The 18,461-nt window shown below is 40.7% G+C and overlaps 1 protein-coding gene across 4 annotated transcripts in view; it reads left to right on the top strand.

The window, feature by feature from the left end:
• The window catches only part of NAV2 (neuron navigator 2), a gene marked incomplete at both ends in the record, with an annotated part of 363,557 nt that overhangs the window by 253,138 nt on the left and 91,958 nt on the right, over positions 1–18,461 (top strand). For all 4 annotated transcript variants that reach the window (XM_080345864.1, XM_080345863.1, XM_080345862.1 and 1 more), the window contains 4 exons: positions 4,698–5,790; positions 8,935–9,047; positions 12,327–12,435; positions 14,697–15,086. In XM_080345864.1, the coding sequence (XP_080201990.1) occupies positions 4,698–5,790; positions 8,935–9,047; positions 12,327–12,435; positions 14,697–15,086 (1,705 nt within the window). The remainder of the gene's footprint in view (positions 1–4,697; positions 5,791–8,934; positions 9,048–12,326; positions 12,436–14,696; positions 15,087–18,461) is intronic.

Here is an 18,461-nt window from a genome sequence, read left to right as displayed (position 1 = left end):
AAGGGTCAGGACTCACCAGTTTTTCTATATATTTCTATAGATGGGAAACGATGAAACTGCCACAGTGGTTCCTGCAGTTCTGACACTGTAATGTGATAGAGCAGATCTGCTTTTACTTCCTAAATTAGAATTTTGTTGTAGATTTGCTTTTAACTCAGTTATCTAATCTATGGGCTAGACTAAAAGACACTTCTCTTCGTGAGAAGTTCTTATGTTTTTTTCCCATAGCTGTGAATAAAAAACGACAGCTTGTTCATTCTAAAAATGAATTAAAATGCTATTAAGTTCTTGACCCTCCTAAGGAGAAATAACTACGAGAACATCCTTTGTCTTTATATTGCCTTTCATGTTTGTAATGATTGTTTCTGAAAGTTTTCAGTTACAGCAAATCAAAGTCCGCTTGCTTAGGGCGAACATGACAAATGATGGGAAATTGCATATATTTTCTCCTGACCTTATTATAACATAAGCTCTCAAAGACTGCAGTGGAAGAATTAAATCATAAGCCTTCAGACCCTTTTTTTCCATCAGAAATGGGTAGGTTCACAGATGCAGTTAAGAGCTTGCAGGAGCAGCTGAAATCAGATTTACCCATGCTACAGTGCGTATTGGCATTGGAACTAGACCACCAACATCTTTTTTAACAGGAACGCTTGGAACAAAATAGATTTCAGGCCAAGATTTGACTTTGAAAAGGGGAAAGCGATCATTATTTATTGTAGACTGTAGCTTGGGTTTGAAAACATTTCTTTTATAGTCAGTTTTAGTTAATGCAGGTTGCTGAAGAATGAAAATATCTCCCTTACAAAGGAACACATGGGAAATAATAAGCTTATTAATCAAATGCATGAAACCTGCTCTGCTTTTCATGAAAGAAGGGCCTATGCTACGCTGAATAACACGTTCCCCTTTGCATGCTGATGTGTTATCCACATATTGATGTTACTGCTTCATTAGGAAACCTCGTGTTTGAATCTGCATTCTGGCAGCAGGACCCCTTTCGTTTACCAAGATTGGGCTGAGGAGTGAAAGAACCAGCACATTTGCTCATAAGAAAGAAACAGAGAATCTTTAAAAGGCTGAAGTCTTCTTAAGTTGAGGCCGTTTTTCATGAACGTGTTCTACGGCGAACTTTTTATTTCTCGCATAAACTTTGTGTGATGCAATGTAACAAAAACTGGAGGACTTTGAATTTCCAGTTTCACTGCATTTGACCTGAGTGTGAATCAAAATCCTCTGTACTTATGTAAGAAAATATCTTCTTCCCTTTCCCAAAGCTTAAAATGTATATTGAAGAATTTCTAAATATTTTTCATTGATATCCGATGCATAGCATCCAACATTCATAGAATTTACTTCCTGGAAAATGTTAGGTAGAGACTCTGAAAATTACACGAACATCCCCCTTACATTCAGTTTTTTAAATATGACAGTCATAGTATTCTTGTGCTAATTCTGATTTCTCTGGCATGTCTGTAAATGAGGAGCGCCTCTGTAAATGGAGTTACATTGTGCTCATCCTACACCACTGGCAACAGAAGCACAATTAGGTTCCAAATAGGAGGGTGTATGTGGGGGAGTTGGGAACAAAGCAAACGCTGTGTTTAAATACAAACAAACAAAAAAACAAGTGTATTTTGGTCACTGACCAACGTAATTCAAAAAAATAAAATCCTGAAAACATTCAGAGAAAGGAGAAATGAAAAATTTTGTTGGGAAATAAATTTTGGAAAATACTTTCGGTACTTGATAAAAAAGCCATTTCACTTGATGCAGGAAAAGCTTTTTCCCCAAAAGTCCATGGACTGGAGCACTCACCTGGAGTGTGAGGAAGAAGCTGACGTCCTGAATGATCCTCACCTTCCATTCACTTCAGGAGAACATTGTAGAGCTCACAGGAAGCCTGTTTTGATGTGGATTGCCTCTGGTTTCTGCTCCCACAGCTGCTCTTGCAGCATGTTAACAGCTTGCTCGGTGTTTGAGATGGAATCGGGCTTTACAGCTGGGTTACGGACCTGGAACTTGGGTCACTTCTATCTCAGGCATGTTCCTTAACCTATGGATCGCAGCTCATGCAAGGACTCTGCTTAGACTCTGAGTTCTGGTGGATGCAGAATGGTTTCGTTCATAATGCTACATATGTTACCTCTATTTTTTTCACACTCTTATGAACCTTTTTGAGAAGAACACAGGTTTCTTGTACAAGTCTGTTCAGTTGGCTGTCAGCTCCGACTGAACACGGTGTCAACCCTGGCTAGGTTTGTGTTGCTGCACACGTTGTACAACCTGAGTGCGCAACCAGCTCTTCCCCCAGTTCTCGCTGCCTTCTCTATATGCATGTAAAGCAAAAAGTACTACTTTGTAGAGGGATCCCCTACCAGTAGTTTTCAATTTGTCCCCCTTATATTGCCCCAGTCCCATTACTCCTTGAGACTCAGTTTTTCTGAGAAAGTAAAAGGTTCCCTCCCCATGTCGATTCGTACACTGGGTTCATTCCTGGACCCAGCCATAAATTTGTCCTAAGCATGTTCCTGAATCTCAGACAGCTCTGATGTTATACGGACATGGGTATGCTTTGTGCTGAGATTTCATTGTTTAGCTTGATTAGGCATTTGCATTAGGACCTTAGTGTTGGAAATACTGTGAATCTCCACTTTCTGTAGAAGTAACCAGAGACTGAGACGGATAATTATTATTTTTTTAAAAGAAGCTGAACAAATTAATGGTAAATGATGCACAATTTGGAGTTTCATGAAGCTTTCAGTACATTGCTTGGTGTCTTCTGTGGAAGGCGGGCTGAAACAAAGGCTTGCTTGTTCAGGGTTTACAAAAGGAGCATGGTGCGGTGTTGCAATAAGAAGTAGATTAGGATGAGTAGGAGGACTTCAGGAAATAAAAATAATAACAAAGCAGTGGTGTATGGTAAAGAGGCAGGAAGGCAAAAGCAATGGTGCACAGCTTTTGAAAGCAGAGGGAGTAACATCTCCAACAGCTTCTGAGTTAGCTGTGACCTTCCTTCCTCTGTGGGCAGGACTGATGGTGGGTCACTTGCACCAGAGTCACTGTTGTTCCTACACTGTCACTTCTTAGTTCTCCTTAAACGATCAGACTGAACTGGCTTGAGCTGAGAGGACAAGGTGGTATGGCTGTTTGAGACATTTGCTGGCTTGGTTTTCCTTCTGTACTAGAGTAAAACAGGATTAATGCCCGGGAAGTCAGCAGGCTGGCACTAGCTTAAAAGAAGTATTATTCCTTTCTGTGTCTGTAATCCAACTTTTGCGTCCTTCCATGTCCATGTGGGTCGTTTGCCATGGGAAAAGGACTAGCAAAACTGGCCAATATAACGGTTATTGGTTAATAACAGAGTCCTGGAAACCTTCTGACTTCAGTAATATTTTTTAAAGTATCATTAATTCCTGCTATGTCCATAACCACAAGAAATGACTGAGTTTATTGTTAAGGAGACTCTAATACTCTAAGAAACCCGATTCTCCCCTAAGTCAGGAAGATGTATGTGCTTTAAATCTGCAGTAGATCTGGTTTGGATCAGAGGAGAGGAGGTTAACAGAGCCGTATCTTCACTGAGCAGCTGAAAGTGAAGTAAAACAGCCCCTGTGTGGTTGCAGCGGCTCATGATTTACAGCGCTGAATTCACAGGGCTGCTCCTGCTGCCGAAAACGCACGCTCTCGACCGCTGTTGATTTTTGAATTAAAAAAATGCAGCTCTATACACAGTTTACTTTATTGCTGGAGGGCAGGGAAATATAGGTAAGAGCCGTTAATCCCCAGCAGGCTGCTGGGCAGGCAAACAGACAGAGATGACAAAAGTTAATTGGAAACATGAGCAGTTTAACAGAAAACATATTTGTGATAATTGAGAGAGTAACGTCTCCAGAAAGGAAACTCTGCAAAGAGAAACTTCAGAGGAGAAGTGGCCGCTGGTAGGTGAGTGTGATTTTTCAAGCTCTCTTTAGGCTCTGAACTAATTTCTTAACAAGAGCAAATAACATTAAAAAGGAACTAAATAAAGAAAATATTTGCTTTCTCTGAGGGAGGAGGGCTGTGCAGCTACTGCCACTAGTTTCTCTTATAGCTGAACTAAGATATGTGGTAATACTTAATTTAGGTTCTTCGCGTAAGGACACAAGTGGTTTTATTTTTGTACACGGAGTTTTCTTCTATCTTTTGCATATGAAGATTTCATTGCCCCCCCCCCCCCATAACTGAAAGGACTTCAGTTTTAATTTTTTCCTTACTCTCGCATTTTTCTTTTATACGTTTGTGGTTTTTCTAAGAATCAAACTTGGATGCAAATATTGTGCCAAAAGCAGAGGGAACCCTTAGTGCTGTGTTTTTGCTAATGAAAAGGTATTATGGACTTAATAAGGGAGAAGACGTTGCAAAACACATTTTGGTTTGAATTGGAGGAGATTCTTTTTCTTTCTTTTTCTTGAAACAGCAAGTAAATGTAAATTACATAGTTGGAGCTGCTTACTGTTCTGCCGGGTAGGAAAAGAAAACTGGCTTTTATTTTCTTTACGTGATACTGATGTTGAAAATAGTGATATGCATCTATCATCTTAATGTTATTAGTGTAAAGTTCCTAATATTTCATTACAGAAAGAATCTCAGACTAGCTGCAATATCAGCTACTACTGTGTTGATTTTTTGGGGATGCTTTTTGTTTGTTTTTCCAGAGCCTGCAGACAGCACAGCCTCCCAGCCCACAGGAATGAATGAAAATGTCTCATCCTCCGTTCAAAGCTGCGGCAGCTCTGTTGGTTGCAATAACTCATCGGCCATCCCTCAGCCCAGCTCCGCTATTAAACCCTGGCGCAGCAAGTCCCTCAGTGCTAAGCACACAGCTACGTCTTCCATGTTATCCGTCAAGCAGCCCGTGTCGGAGCCTCCAAAGCCACCCTCGGAAATCGCCAAAACGGCTCCCAACGGTCAAAAATCCATGCTCGAGAAATTAAAACTCTTCAATAGCAAAGGAGGCTCCAAAGCGGGAGGGACAACGCTCGAGTGCCCGGGGTCTAGGGACAACAGTTGTGAAAAGCTGGAGATGCTTCTCAGCCTCGAGGAGAGCGAAGAAATAGATGCCACCAACCAGAATGTGAACAATCCGGGATCCATGTCCAGTAGTCCCAAAATTGCACTCAAGGGAATTGCACAAAGGACTTTTAGCCGGGCGCTGACTAATAAGAAAAGCTCTCCCAAGGGTAATGAGAAGGATAAAGAAAAGCAGAAAGAAAAGGAGAAAAGTAAAGACGTTGCAAAGAGAACATCTATCACGGAAAAGCTGGATGTGAAAGAGGAACCAAAAGAAGAACAGACAGCACTAGCAACAACAGAGATGCCAAAAAAGTCCTCCAAGATCGCAAGCTTTATCCCTAAAGGAGGAAAGCTCAATAGTGCCAAGAAGGAGCCCTCTGCCCCTTCGCACAGCGGAATACCAAAACCAGGCATGAAAAACACCACAGGGAAATCCTCAAGTGCCCCCGTTCCTGCAAAGGAAGGTGAGAGAGGCCGCGGCGGGAAAGCCGGCTCGGGGCTCTCTCACCAGAAGTCCCAGCTGGACAGCAGGCATTCCAGCTCCTCGTCCAGCCTCGCCTCCTCGGAAGGAAAAGGCGTAGGAGGCCTCAACAGCAGCAGCAGCAGCCAAACCGTCAACGGACCCACCGCCACGACACACACCACGGGGAGCAATACCGTGAGTGTTCAGCTACCTCATCCCCAACAGCAATACAGCCACCCAAACACCGCCACGGTAGCTCCCTTCATGTACAGGTACGGTCAGCTTCTCCTGTGGACTGTTTTGAACATGATGCTTAGGTAGGAAGATTCATTTTGGATGCTCCTTCAGGGGAGTGAGGCAGTAAGATCACTGAATCACAGAATGGTTGGGGTTGGAAGGGACCTCTGGAGATCATCCAGTCCAACCCACCTGCTAAAGCAGGTTCACCAGAGCAGATCACACAGGATCATGTCCAGGTGTGTTTGAATGTCTCAGAGAAGGAGACTCCACAACCTCTCTGGGCAGCCTGTTCCAGGGCTCTGGCACCACAAAGTAAAGAAGTTTTTCCTCATATTCAGATGGAACCTCCTGTGCTTCAGTCTGTGCCCACTGCCCCTCATCCTATCATTGGGCATCCTCTTGACACCCACCCTTGAGATATTTATCAACATTGATGGGATGCCCTCTCAGCTTCTCTTCTCCAGGCTGAACAGCCCCAGCTCTCTTAGTCTTTCTTCATAAGAAATATGCTCCAGACCCCTCATCGTCCTCATAGCCCAATGAATGATGAATGCCATGTCATGTATAAGTTTCTTGCTTTAAAGAGTAGATACACATTCACACAAAAACTGTTGGGGAGGGCTGTCAGACTAAGATGTATAAGAAACTGTGATAAAGAGGAGGATGAATAATAGTTGTACTAACCCTTAAAGTGAGAAAATGCTGACACCTTCTTAACCAGGTACTGCTCTTACCTGTTGTTGTACCACGTGGATTTGTTTTATGCATCAGAGCTTTAAAACTTTTAGCAAGGCCCATTTATCACATATACACTCATGCTCTTTGGTGTGGCTAACAGTGGTAAAACTGCTGCACTATAAGTAGAAATGGGAAATCCTAAAAAAGGCGGATCTCATAGTATGGGTAAGGCCAGGCACAAAATCTTCTGCTCTGCACATTAAGCCTGAATGAGATAAGCAAAAGAGCAACCATATGGAGTCACAACTAACCTCCTTCTAGTCCAGCATCTTCTGTTGGACAGTGGCAGTAGAGGATAGGTGCAGAAGAGCAACAAGAGGAAAATCAATAAAAAAGCTTCCTAAGAACATGCTCTCCAGCTGTGACACAAGGAATGCCTCAGTCAGATGGTGGGATTTTAGGTTTTGACAGCCATCTCCTAGTTTTACTTGACACTGCTTAATTCTTTCAAAGGAAGAGAATGAAAGTTATTGTTCTGTCTTCATCATCTTCTTGCTACTTATGATTTGAGAGACCTCCATCATATCCTTCCCTCCATTAGGACGTGTCTCTTCTAGGCTAAGGTGTCGTAGCCTGGTTAGTTTTAACTTGTAGGCATACTGTTTGTAACCTTTGGTCATCTTTATCTCCCTTTCCCATCATCTGTTCAGTTCTACTATATGCGTTTTTGCCTTTCAACTCTTGGGAGATGTAGCATAAGAAATGGTTTGCCACATTTTTAAATAAAAGTGAATGTAAATGGAATAAACCTGAAGGAGAGGGATGCAAAAGGCCTAGACAAGAATACCAAATGGGAAGAGCGACCCTTGAGTCTTCTGACCCCTTAAATGTTCTCCCTGTGTGCATGGAATAAAATGCCAGATGTCCTTCTGGGATGTGGTCACTTGGAAAGGAACCAGTTGGGAAAAATTCATCTAAAACTTTTATTAATAGTGCAGTGCTTGATTTCCCTCGCTCTTGGATTAATCTACCTATATCAGCATTATTGTTGTGTCTTTGGCTGTAGGTGGGATCTACTACTAGTAATTTTTGAACGTTGGAGTTAAATATTGCCAGTGTGGTTTGTACTATTTTAACCCATAATTAAATAGAAAATTGTGTTTACAAACTGACCGCACTCTTGTTTATCTCTCCTATCCTCCAAAAATGTGTTCATGATGCTTTGGCTCAAGTTTATCACTACAATGTCCTATCAAAAGATAAAATGCAAAGCACTCTGCTTGGTGTTCATTTTAGTTTGAACATATCTAAATTTGAACATCATCTGAAGAGTAAAAGCAGATGCAATCCATATATTTTCTATAATCTACACACAGTGATAAACTCTAGGTGGTATTTATTTGACTTTTTAGAAAAAGCAGTAATGCACCTACCTATTGGCAGCTGGAGAAAATACTAAGAATTAAAAAAAGCATATTTACTTCTCAGCATTGGAGGTAAAAAGGCCAAACTGTGTAATCTTGCTGGCTTTAAAAGGAGAGAAAATGTCATATTGTATTGATCTCCAAGGCAAATATATAGCAATATTATAAATTTACTATCTGGACACTTTTTGGATGTGAGGAACGCACTTGTTAATACATTGCTGTGGTAGTCTCAGTTTTTTTCTGCTATCAGTTAAGGTTACTTTAATCTAGACTTTTCACCTGCTTGTAGACTTGCTTTTTAGTTTGGGTGCTTTTTAGGTTTTGTGGGTTTTCGTTTGTTTTTAAGAAAAGACATAAGAAATTGTTCTACATTTCACATAGGGTCAATGGCAATTAAGAATATTGCAATAATAATTCCCTGCTGTGTCTTCACTTTTGTCCAGCACTTACCCTTTGGGCAGGAGAACTTCCAGCCGCTTGTTGACCTGGCTCTACGAGCAAAACACAGTAAACTAGTAAAATTAAATGAGTCAAGACATATTACTCAAATCTGACAATAGATTCTTACGACATCACCTTTCACTACCTGACAGCCACAATGTCAGACGATAAATTGGAGTTTGAAGTTGGTTGTACCCAGTCATTTATTTTGGAATATAAGTGAGTGACATTGCTAGTTATCAGAGAAATTAGCAGGAGTGTAATGCGCCATCACACCCTCCCTGCTTTATATTTGTGGAATACAGATTTTATTAGCGAGGATCAGATTAGCCACATGATATTATGGATAATTAAAATTTAGCTGGAAATCTAAGTGTCTTAAGACCCTGACTAAAGAGCTGTGGTGCTTGTCTTTGACTATGAATTTTTTATTTTTTACAGCTGAGTGCATGTTTCCATTTCTAGGACATAGTTCAACATGGGACTAATGAATTATGTAAAATCAGTCTGCTGGTCTGTTCTGGGGAGAAGGACGGAGCGGTGGATGGCGGGTGCGATCATCTAGTTGTCGTTCTTGAGATACTTTTGATGGAGGGTGGCTGCACATCTCTCTTTTGTTTCGCCTCCCAGATCGCAGACAGACAACGAAGGGAACGTAACAGCCGAGGCCACCACAGGGGGGGTCACCATGGATTCTGCTCTTTATGTCAAAACTGGACAGCCCGCTCTCGAAGACCTCTCAGGTACGTCTTGCAACGCGACTTTTCCTGACTGTGGTCTGGTTAAATAAGAATGGGCTAAAGCAAGTTTTGTAGTCAGGAGCTCCCCCTTTAGGGGGGATTTAATTTGGTTTTCTTCCCAAAACTTTATTTCTTACTAGTTACGATATTTCTTTCAGCTCTTAGTGATGGAAACAGGGTGTCAATAATCTGAACAGTAGATGCTCAAGTTCTACACAATTGTGTGCCCCCCAGATTCCTTGAATTCTGGGTGCTTAATGTTCTAGGAGATGTGCAGCACCTTTTTGAATTAAGCTATTATAAAGACCCTAAGTATTCCCAAATATTTCGTATTTATTTTTTACTTTTTAAAACTTTGCTTCAGAGCTCACAGAAGAGATTAAGTTATTTTTCTTGATATTTTGGTTCAGATATAGATTTGGAGGAATCTCATAATTTACTCACACGAGTCTGATCAATTTGTGAAGTGCTCTTTGCGGCAACAGGAGATTAAAATCCAACCACAGTTTACTGTGTCCAGCATACACAAGCTGAAACTGATTGTGATTAGAATGGTAGCAGTCTGTGTTACAAAGTACTTCATATGTTTATCTAGAATTCCCGCTAATGTAAGAAGTATATGATTACTATGATATGATAATTACCAATAATTTTTTAAGCTTATCAATATAACAGAGCAATTTTTAGCAAACATATTCTACTAAAGATCTAAAATGTGTTTCTGGAGTCACAGTGAAGTTTACTCCTATTCCAATTTCAGCATTTTCTGTGACTTTGTGTATTGCATACTATTGCAGCATATCTCATCAGCAGGATATCTCAGGTTTTTTATCTACTTAATCTTGATGTCCTCCACTTCAATATGAGTTATGAAATGGATTGTCTTGCTTGGGAAAATCCTGTGGCTAAAAGTTTCACAATTGGATTAATTTCATACCGCATTACATATTCTGTCAACGCTGCATTTACACCTGTGTTTACATACACTGATGGCAAAGTTATTGGTGAGGAGAAGGGCTGCAGAAATGCATAAATGAGCATATCTGTGTGTATGATTTATATATGGAGACATATATTTGGATTAAATATTTAAAAAAGACAAATAATGGCACAAGGGATAAAATTCTTCAGAACATTTTGGGGGCGATATTTAAATATAGAAGCCAGTTTACAGCAAGAAACACAGAGTGTCCAGCTGCTTTACGCTTTTTCAGTATTAACCATCATATTGCCTAGATGTATTTCAGCCTCTAAACTGAGAAGTGTTTGTAGATCACAGAAGGTCTTTAGTCTTTAATGGCAGATGTTATATAAATACAAACTTATTGTTCAAGTAGAATATGTAAGTTTTGGGATGCAGAAATGGAAGAGAGCGACAGCCTCAAACAATGGAGATGCCAAACCCAGCTGTGTGCGGGTGAACCCCCAGCGAGCAGCACTCCATAAAGGGGTCTCGGGGGAAAAGGAGCACACAAAACGAAATGGTCCCTCAAGCCAAACAAATTAGAAGAAATAAGAGACAGATTTCTGCTCTCCCTACCTAGCAGCTACTGATGCTTTTAATTTAGAAGCACATATAAACCAAAAGAGAGTATAGGTGGGGAAAACTGCCAGCTAAATAATTTAATGATACTGCCTATTCATTAAGAGCTAAGGGATTTAATAATGAAGTTCTAGTGGCACTATACAATGTCTTTCTTTTAAGTGTACTTATAATTTAAGCAATTGGATGTCAGTTAAGTAAAAATTTTGTGTCAATTTAGGCATAAGAATGATTGCAATATGAATTGGTTTATCTAGTCTTATCTGTGTTCTCTTAAGAAGTTATCTACTGTTTGCCTTCATATCTATGAGAGAAATTATCCGTAAAAGAGCACTGTGACCTTTGCTAGGCTAAAGGCCTGTAAATATTTTATGTTCTTTACTGCAAAAATTTGTAGATCCATCAATGTAGAAAATATTTTCTGTCCCAGAGACCCATTGGCTCAAGAAATCTGTCTTGTTAAGTGGCTGTTTCCAGTCCAACAAGATCATAATTGTTTGACCATTTGGCCCAAGTGAATTGTGTCTCAGGGAGTAGAGACCTATTTAAAAAAAATAGCTAATGTGGGCACTACCTGAGCCAATGTTGTTCGCCTGAGAAAGGCTAATGACTGTATAAACATTAAAGTCTATCTTCCCCTCCCTAGATAGTCCACTGTAGTCAGGGCTCCAGCACTTTGGTGAGTAGTAGCAACATGAAGTTTAAAGCAAAGAATGTGGAAAGTTCCAACAACAGCCTGTTCATCTGATCCTTAACCCTTCTGATTTGTGTAATATATAGATAACCATCTAAACTAGCATGGGTGACCAGTGTCCTGGCAGCCTAAGAGCACATCACTTGTGAACTTTGAAAAGTTTTGAATACGCTGTAGTATTTTCTTTAGTCATGAGTTGTTCACCCTCTAGAATGAAATAATTTCCTTCTCAGTTAGCAACCGAAGCGTTTCTTAATTGACAGCTGAGAGCAAGTAAATAAATTATGCTGAGGCACTAATTAAATTATTAATTTTATAAAAATAAATTATTCTGAGGCACTGCAAGGAATTTTTTAATGTATGTAAACTCTGCTTTTATAGTTAAAGAACAGAACATAAATATGTTTTGGAATGGAGTGTATAAAGAATAGGATTTCTAAGTGCTAAGGAAAGTAAAAGTCACCCCCTAACTTCATGTCATTTAGCACATTGAAGCCACGATAGATGTTGTGCTGTGGACAAGCAACAACTTTTTCTATTTTATCTAAAGCGTCACTCAGCATAGAGCACCCAGTCAACACAATTTTACTGGAAAGCTGCTGTTGTCGAATGAGATCTGTTTAAAATGGGAAGAAAAAAGGCCTGGTGAAAATCTAGCATTGGAGAAATTGGCCCTGTCGGGTTGATTTAAATTGTGTCAATATATGAGATGGAAAGGGTGGTATTGATGGAGTATATATTGTAATGAGGTTGAAAGTTAACCAGGATTTAAATTGGGTCATGTGGGGAAACGACAATACAGAAACATCTGGTGCAAAGGCAGCCTGTGAAATAAAGTGAACAGCACAGAGCTCATTCCCGGTCCGGCTGCAGCCACGGCAGGTGCCTGCCCTAGGGACATGGAATCTGCATCGTGAGCACTTCAGGGTGTTAAAGAACAGAAAGTCAGAAAGAAATGCATTTGAGACAGATTGAGGCAGAGGTAGCAGCTCAGCGAGGCGGTGTTTCATGCCTTGTCCTTTCTAATGGTTTATTTTCCATGTAGGAGAGGATCCAGAAACTCGGCGGTTACGAACTGTGAAAAACATCGCTGATCTTCGGCAGAACTTAGAGGAAACCATGTCCAGTTTACGGGGAACCCAGGTCACTCACAGGTAACGTCATGGTTTTGTTTATAAGAAACTGGAAATCATGGTGCTCTTACTTTACATCTCGTAATCTGGCTGCTTTGCATCCTTGAAAAACAGCTGACGCTGACAGTGGAAGATACTGATCTGGTACTTTTTGTCTGTAAAGCACAGATTCTGAACTACGTTCAGTGTTTATTGAGATTTACAATGCGTAATTGGTGGTGGCGAGTTGTATATAGAATCAAAGGTGGAGAATAATCAGTGCTTGTTAAATGTGTTAGGTGGTGTTTGAGTGTAGGTTAAGGTTTAAAATGTTTCTTCATCTTACTCTTGAACAATTTCAATGCATCGCACCCATCTCCACCTATGTGTAATATTTTGTTTAAATAAGCAGGTGAACTGTGCCTGACCCACTTTATCAAGTGCATAACTTGAATTCCTGACCAATCTTTGGGCAAACAGATTTTTCCAATATTATTAGTCATCCATGTATGTAACTGCTTTTTCTTTGTAAAGCAGCATTTGGAAATCTTCGGCAATACTTAAAATATGCTCTAAATAAACAAAGACTGCTATTACATTTAAACACTCTGTGACTCAGATCTCCTCAGTGGAGGTTTGGGACAATAAGCTGTTCGGCCCCCGATGAGGTTGGGGTCCTACTTAGTGCTTGGTGCCTTATGGACCTCAGCCCTGAATGAGTTCATTGGGCGAACACTTTGTGTTTTGGCTTTGTTTCTAAAACCAAGGCAGTGCTTGCAAACATGAACTCCCAATGCTGTTTTTATTTTCAAGTTTCAATTAACATGACAGCTTATTATGATTTAATTATTGTCACTGGAGGATACACAGGTTTTTACAGCACACGCATAACATCACACTGTGAACAGTACAATGCTGCTTATTTTAACAAATATCCACAATTAAAAAAAAAGAAATAACACTGTGTTAGCTGAGCAGGAAAGGAAAAGGGGAGTTAATGTGAGTAAAAGACGTTGCAGCTATGGATTAGCTGCAACTAAGCTGCAAGTGTTAAGATTGGAGGGTCTTGGAATCTCTACACATCACCTAGAATCTCATGGTGTCGCCATCCCATTTTTAAGGTTCCAGTTAGCAGTCTACATTTAATCTAATGCATTTATTTTTTTAAGCATGTTGGAAAATACTTTTGACACCAATATCACTACTGAGATAAGCGGTCACAGCGTTCCCAGACCGTACTGGCATTGCTGTGGGAAGGACGCAACATATTCACTGTCTCGGATGTGGAGAGTGGAAGATTTCTTATAGCTGATGCTAGTCAAAAACTATATTTACAAGCTGTGACCTAAAACACTTTTGTAACCAGAGCTCTCTATAAACATTATCAGTATTTTGAAAATATATTCCATTCATTAATGTATAAAATATATATTGAAAAAGAAATTTGTTTTGCCTTTCCTCTTATTTTTTTCATTTAATCCTTTCCCCAGTGTAGATAAAACTGCCATCTTGGTGCTGGACACATCTCCAGAGTATTAAGGCTTTCATGAATACAGCCGAAAAAAGAAAATGTATCAGAGAAATAGTACTGTAGTTGGTTTTCCTTTAGTCAGTTTAATATCCTACTCCCTTGCCTAGAGCATCAATGGTGTAATGGAGTTATATACGATTGAAGATGAAAAAGTTATGCTTTGATACTGTGGATAATCCATTAAAAAGTTCCTGCTTAAGTCTTCTCATATGTATGTTGAACACTTGCTGGCCTGGGTGCAAGAGAAACGTTATTTAAGAACAGTGTTGGAGGAATGGACCCAATTTCAAGGTGTTGTAGCAGGTAAATTCTGTTAATCACAGAAACCCAGGATGTCAGGGGTTGGAAGGGCTCTGGAAAGCTCATCCAGTGCAATCCCCCCATGGAGCAGGAACACCCAGATGAGGTTACACAGGAAGGTGTCCAGGCGGGTTGGAATGTCTGCAGAGAAGGAGACTCCACAACCCCACTGGGCAGCCTGGGCCAGGCTCTGCCACCCTCACTGAGAAGAGGTTTCTTCTCATATTTAAGTGGAACCTCTTGTGTTGCAGTTTGAACCCATTACCCTTTGTCTTACCATTGGTTGTCACTGAGAAGAGCCTGGCTCCATCCTCCTGACACTCACCCTTTATATATTCATAAACATTAATGAGGTCATTAATGCTTTTACTTACGATATGTAACTTGGTGAGTGTTCAGGGCGCAGTGTCACCTGAAATAGCTCCGTATAGCAAGCCACGCTTAATAAAATGCATTTCTTTTTTTTTCACAGCACATTGGAAACTACCTTCGACACCAACGTCACTACCGAGATCAGCGGCCGCAGCATCCTCAGCCTGACGGGACGACCCACCCCCTTGTCGTGGAGACTGGGGCAGTCCAGCCCCCGCCTGCAGGCAGGCGACGCTCCATCCATGGGCAACGGGTACCCGCCGCGCGGGAACGCCAGCCGCTTCATCAACACCGAGGCGGGACGCTACGTGTACTCGGCACCTCTGCGGAGGCAGCTGGCGACCCGCGGCAGCAGCGTCTGCCACGTGGACATCTCGGACAAGGGGAGCGACGAGATGGAGCTGGAAGGCATCGCCATGGATGCCACCGGCTATATGAGCGACGGGGATGTGTTGGGCAAAAATATCAGAGCTGATGACATCACGAGCGGGTAAGCACCTTTATTTTTCTTCTTAAGTACTACGTGTGATTCTTGCTTTGTGTTTAAATGGGGCTCTGTTCACATAATTCCTTATAGAAAGGTAAAAAGAAACCCACCACAAATATATTCTACAGGTTTCTACTGGTTTTAACGAGCTCATTATCACAGTTAATTTAGTCAGTGGGATTTAAGCACATGATTTAAGTGCTTGTTAAGACCTTATCACTCTCTAGGACAACCTGAAAGGAGGTTGGAGCATGGAGGGTGTTGGTCTCTTCTCCCAAGTAGAAAGCAACAGGACAAGAGGAAATGGCCTCAAGTTGTGCCAGTGGAGGTTTAGATTGGATATCAGGAAAAAATTATTCATGGAAAGGGTTGTCAGGCATCGGAACAGGCTGCCCAGGGCAGTGGTGGAGTCACCATCCCTGGAGGGGTTTAAAAGACGTGTAGGTGAGGATCTTAGGGACATGGTTTAGAAGTGGACTTGGCAGTGTTTGGACTCAATGATCGTAAAGGTCTTTTTCAAACCAAAATGATTGTATAAGAAGATTTTCCTATATATGAACATACTCGTGCACATGATTAAATGTTTTCCTGAGTCAGGGTTTATTGTGGTCGAAACACACACGCGCTGCAACGTTCATTTATGCCCACAAGATGGAGATAGTGAGGCGTTTTCTCTACTTTTACTGAACCCTTCTGCTGTCAGAACATTCACTGGGAGCAAATGAGTTTGCACCTCTGTGTAGGGTAAAACAGTTGTACATGCAAAATAAAATCTAAATAACAAGTTAGTGTGCAGAAACATGGACTGGTAGACAACCATTAGCAAGGTTTTACATCAATGTTTTACCTCTGTCTTGACTGGAAAAAGCATTTGTTCTTTGCTCCAAAGCCAGTATTTAGTTCAATATTTTCAGTTCCTTCCAGAAGGTACAGTCGTCTTTCTTTAGCTCAAGTACATCAGCATTATATTGATGTTAAAAGTGATCTTTGATATGCATGTGGCATATTTGTTTTTGTGGCAGCCCTTTCCCCATCTTGCCATCTTAAAACCTTTGCTTTTCTGTAATTTTTTTTTATCAGTGGTATTTCTTATAGCATTGGCTTATTTGCAAGATGTAATGTCTCTTACTGAAATAGAAAGCTGGAATCCAGCTGCTGCTTTGTCACTAACTTAGCTGGTTAAGTTACACAATCTGGAAATATCTGGATGTTTTCACACTGTCCTTTTTGAAAAGTCAGACACTTAGTTTTTAATTATTAATTAGGGAAGAATATAGTAAAGAAGCTGATGCAAAGCCCAGTATAAAGTTATATTTCAGATAAAGCACCAGTAGCTGTTGCTGTATTAATAACATATCACATCACTAAAGCACCTTGTGTTTTCCTCAAGTGAATCAGCGTATACCTGAGTTTTGCAGTGTTTATTGTAGTAAAAGTTATTGCTTTTCCTTTGGACTATGACTTTCATTCAAACTCGTGGCTGTAATTTTGGTCTAGAGGTAAGGAAAATAAATCCTGATCAGCACCATTATTTGTATAAAACACCAAGAATATGGGCTGAGAAGTGTCCCTGGCAGAATATTCTCAGTTCAGGCTTCCCAAAGGGGCTCTAGTCTTTGCAGATCTTAGTGTATAAAGTTCAGAGCCCGTGTTGAGGAAAAGGAAAGAATTAAGAAAGCTCTTGAGTTTATGAATGAGAAATTTGTGGCTTCACTCATCTCTGTGTATGATTTAGTTTTGTGTCCTATCTGGTCATCGTGTAAGATTAACAAAATTGAAGTCTCCGTAGTCTGAAAATACAGGAGTGGTCTTTTAGATTCTGGGTCTAAAAGACTAATAATGTAATAAAACGTTTTTGCCACATAGCACCTCTGTCACCAAGGCAGTGAGTTATACACCAAGAATAATATCAAAATGGTGAATACATCATTTAGCAGAAGGGTCATATGCACCACAACAGCTCGTTCCTAGGCCTGAGCGTTAGAGCACCTTTAGCCACATACCTGACTTATTTCCCACTCGTTTTTAAAGGAGGAAGGTAACTTCCAATTTCACAGAATCACACAATTTTTACTCAAACAAGTAGTCAAAGATTGATAAATGACATCTCAATTTCAATTTCTTAGAACAAGTTATGTATACGAATGTCTTTTTCTTTTCCACATCTTTTGCCTTCAGCTACACAAGCCTATTCCACTAAATAATGTGAGTTGGTTTATTGATTTATACAGTACTGTTGTAGTCATTGACCAGGTTCCAAGGGTAGAATCTGTATTGTGGGTCAGTCCATCGTCAGAAAAGATCCAGCTCCATTTCCAGGTTGTGGGCAGGGTTTGGACATTGGGTGGTTTGGAGGTCCTCTCGTTGCTGAAATGATGGGTGTCTGAAAGGAACATTCCCAAAAGCAGCCCCAAAATGTTGGGGTTACGTAGTCTGTGGAGTGTAATGGTGTGTGCGGACTCCCTGAGAAGGAAGCATTGCAGTTTTGAATTGCAATGACAGCATCGGATGTAATCCCAATATCATTGGAGAGACAAAAAAAATGAGGGTATTGCCTTTGATGAATCTCACTGACACCTAATAATGGATTACCATCTTCAGTATGAACAGATGTTTTTATAGCCTGTTTCATGAGTTATCTCCCCAATGTCAGTTTATTCTCAATAATAAAAAAAAGAAGATAGCCTTGTATCTTTTGGGGCGGGAATAACATACCACTTAGAAATCGGAGAGGTTGCTTGTAAAGAAAGCATCTGTGTAACTTGCTGCAGAACAGATCTCTGAGATCAGTGTCAGGGCAAACAGGCCCAATATTTCCAGAAGCTGAGTTACAGTCAGCACAAGAGGGCATTGATAACATGAATAGCTCTTTATTAGCTGGTATGTGTTTCACTTTGTCATTTTTCAGAATTGCTACAATCCTGCAGTCTGAAAACCTTGAATCTGTGTTTTCATTGGCAAACTGATAGGGAAGGAAGCCAAAATATTTGTTACAGCCAAAATAAATCCAATAGCCAAGAAAAACTATTTTAGCCCTGTGATCCTGATGCTTTCTCTGAAATGTCCTGGGTCATGGGAAGTTTCGTTTGGCGTCCTTCAATAAGTCAGCTCAAGCAGAGCTCTGGCAGACACCAAGATTGCTTTCATAGAGTTAGAAATTCTGAGTATCTTTTCCAAACGGGCAGAAAATATCACTTAAACGAAGAAAGTCTCCAGGGGAAGAATCCAAGGTAAGAAGTGGTCTCATTGCGGGAGCTGAAACATCAACCGAATGGCCAAGGAGCTTCGGTAGGAAGGTGGGTGAGCTCAGGGCTCCAGAGCCTCTCAAGCCCAGAACTGTCTCCCAAAGATTGTTCCAGGTGGGGACATTAACTCTCA

Source organism: Nesoenas mayeri, assembly GCF_963082525.1.
Source record: "Nesoenas mayeri genome assembly, chromosome: 5".
Lineage (NCBI taxonomy): Eukaryota > Metazoa > Chordata > Aves > Columbiformes > Columbidae > Nesoenas > Nesoenas mayeri.
Note: the sequence above shows the minus strand (reverse complement) of the source record. Positions and strands in the feature narration are given on the sequence as shown.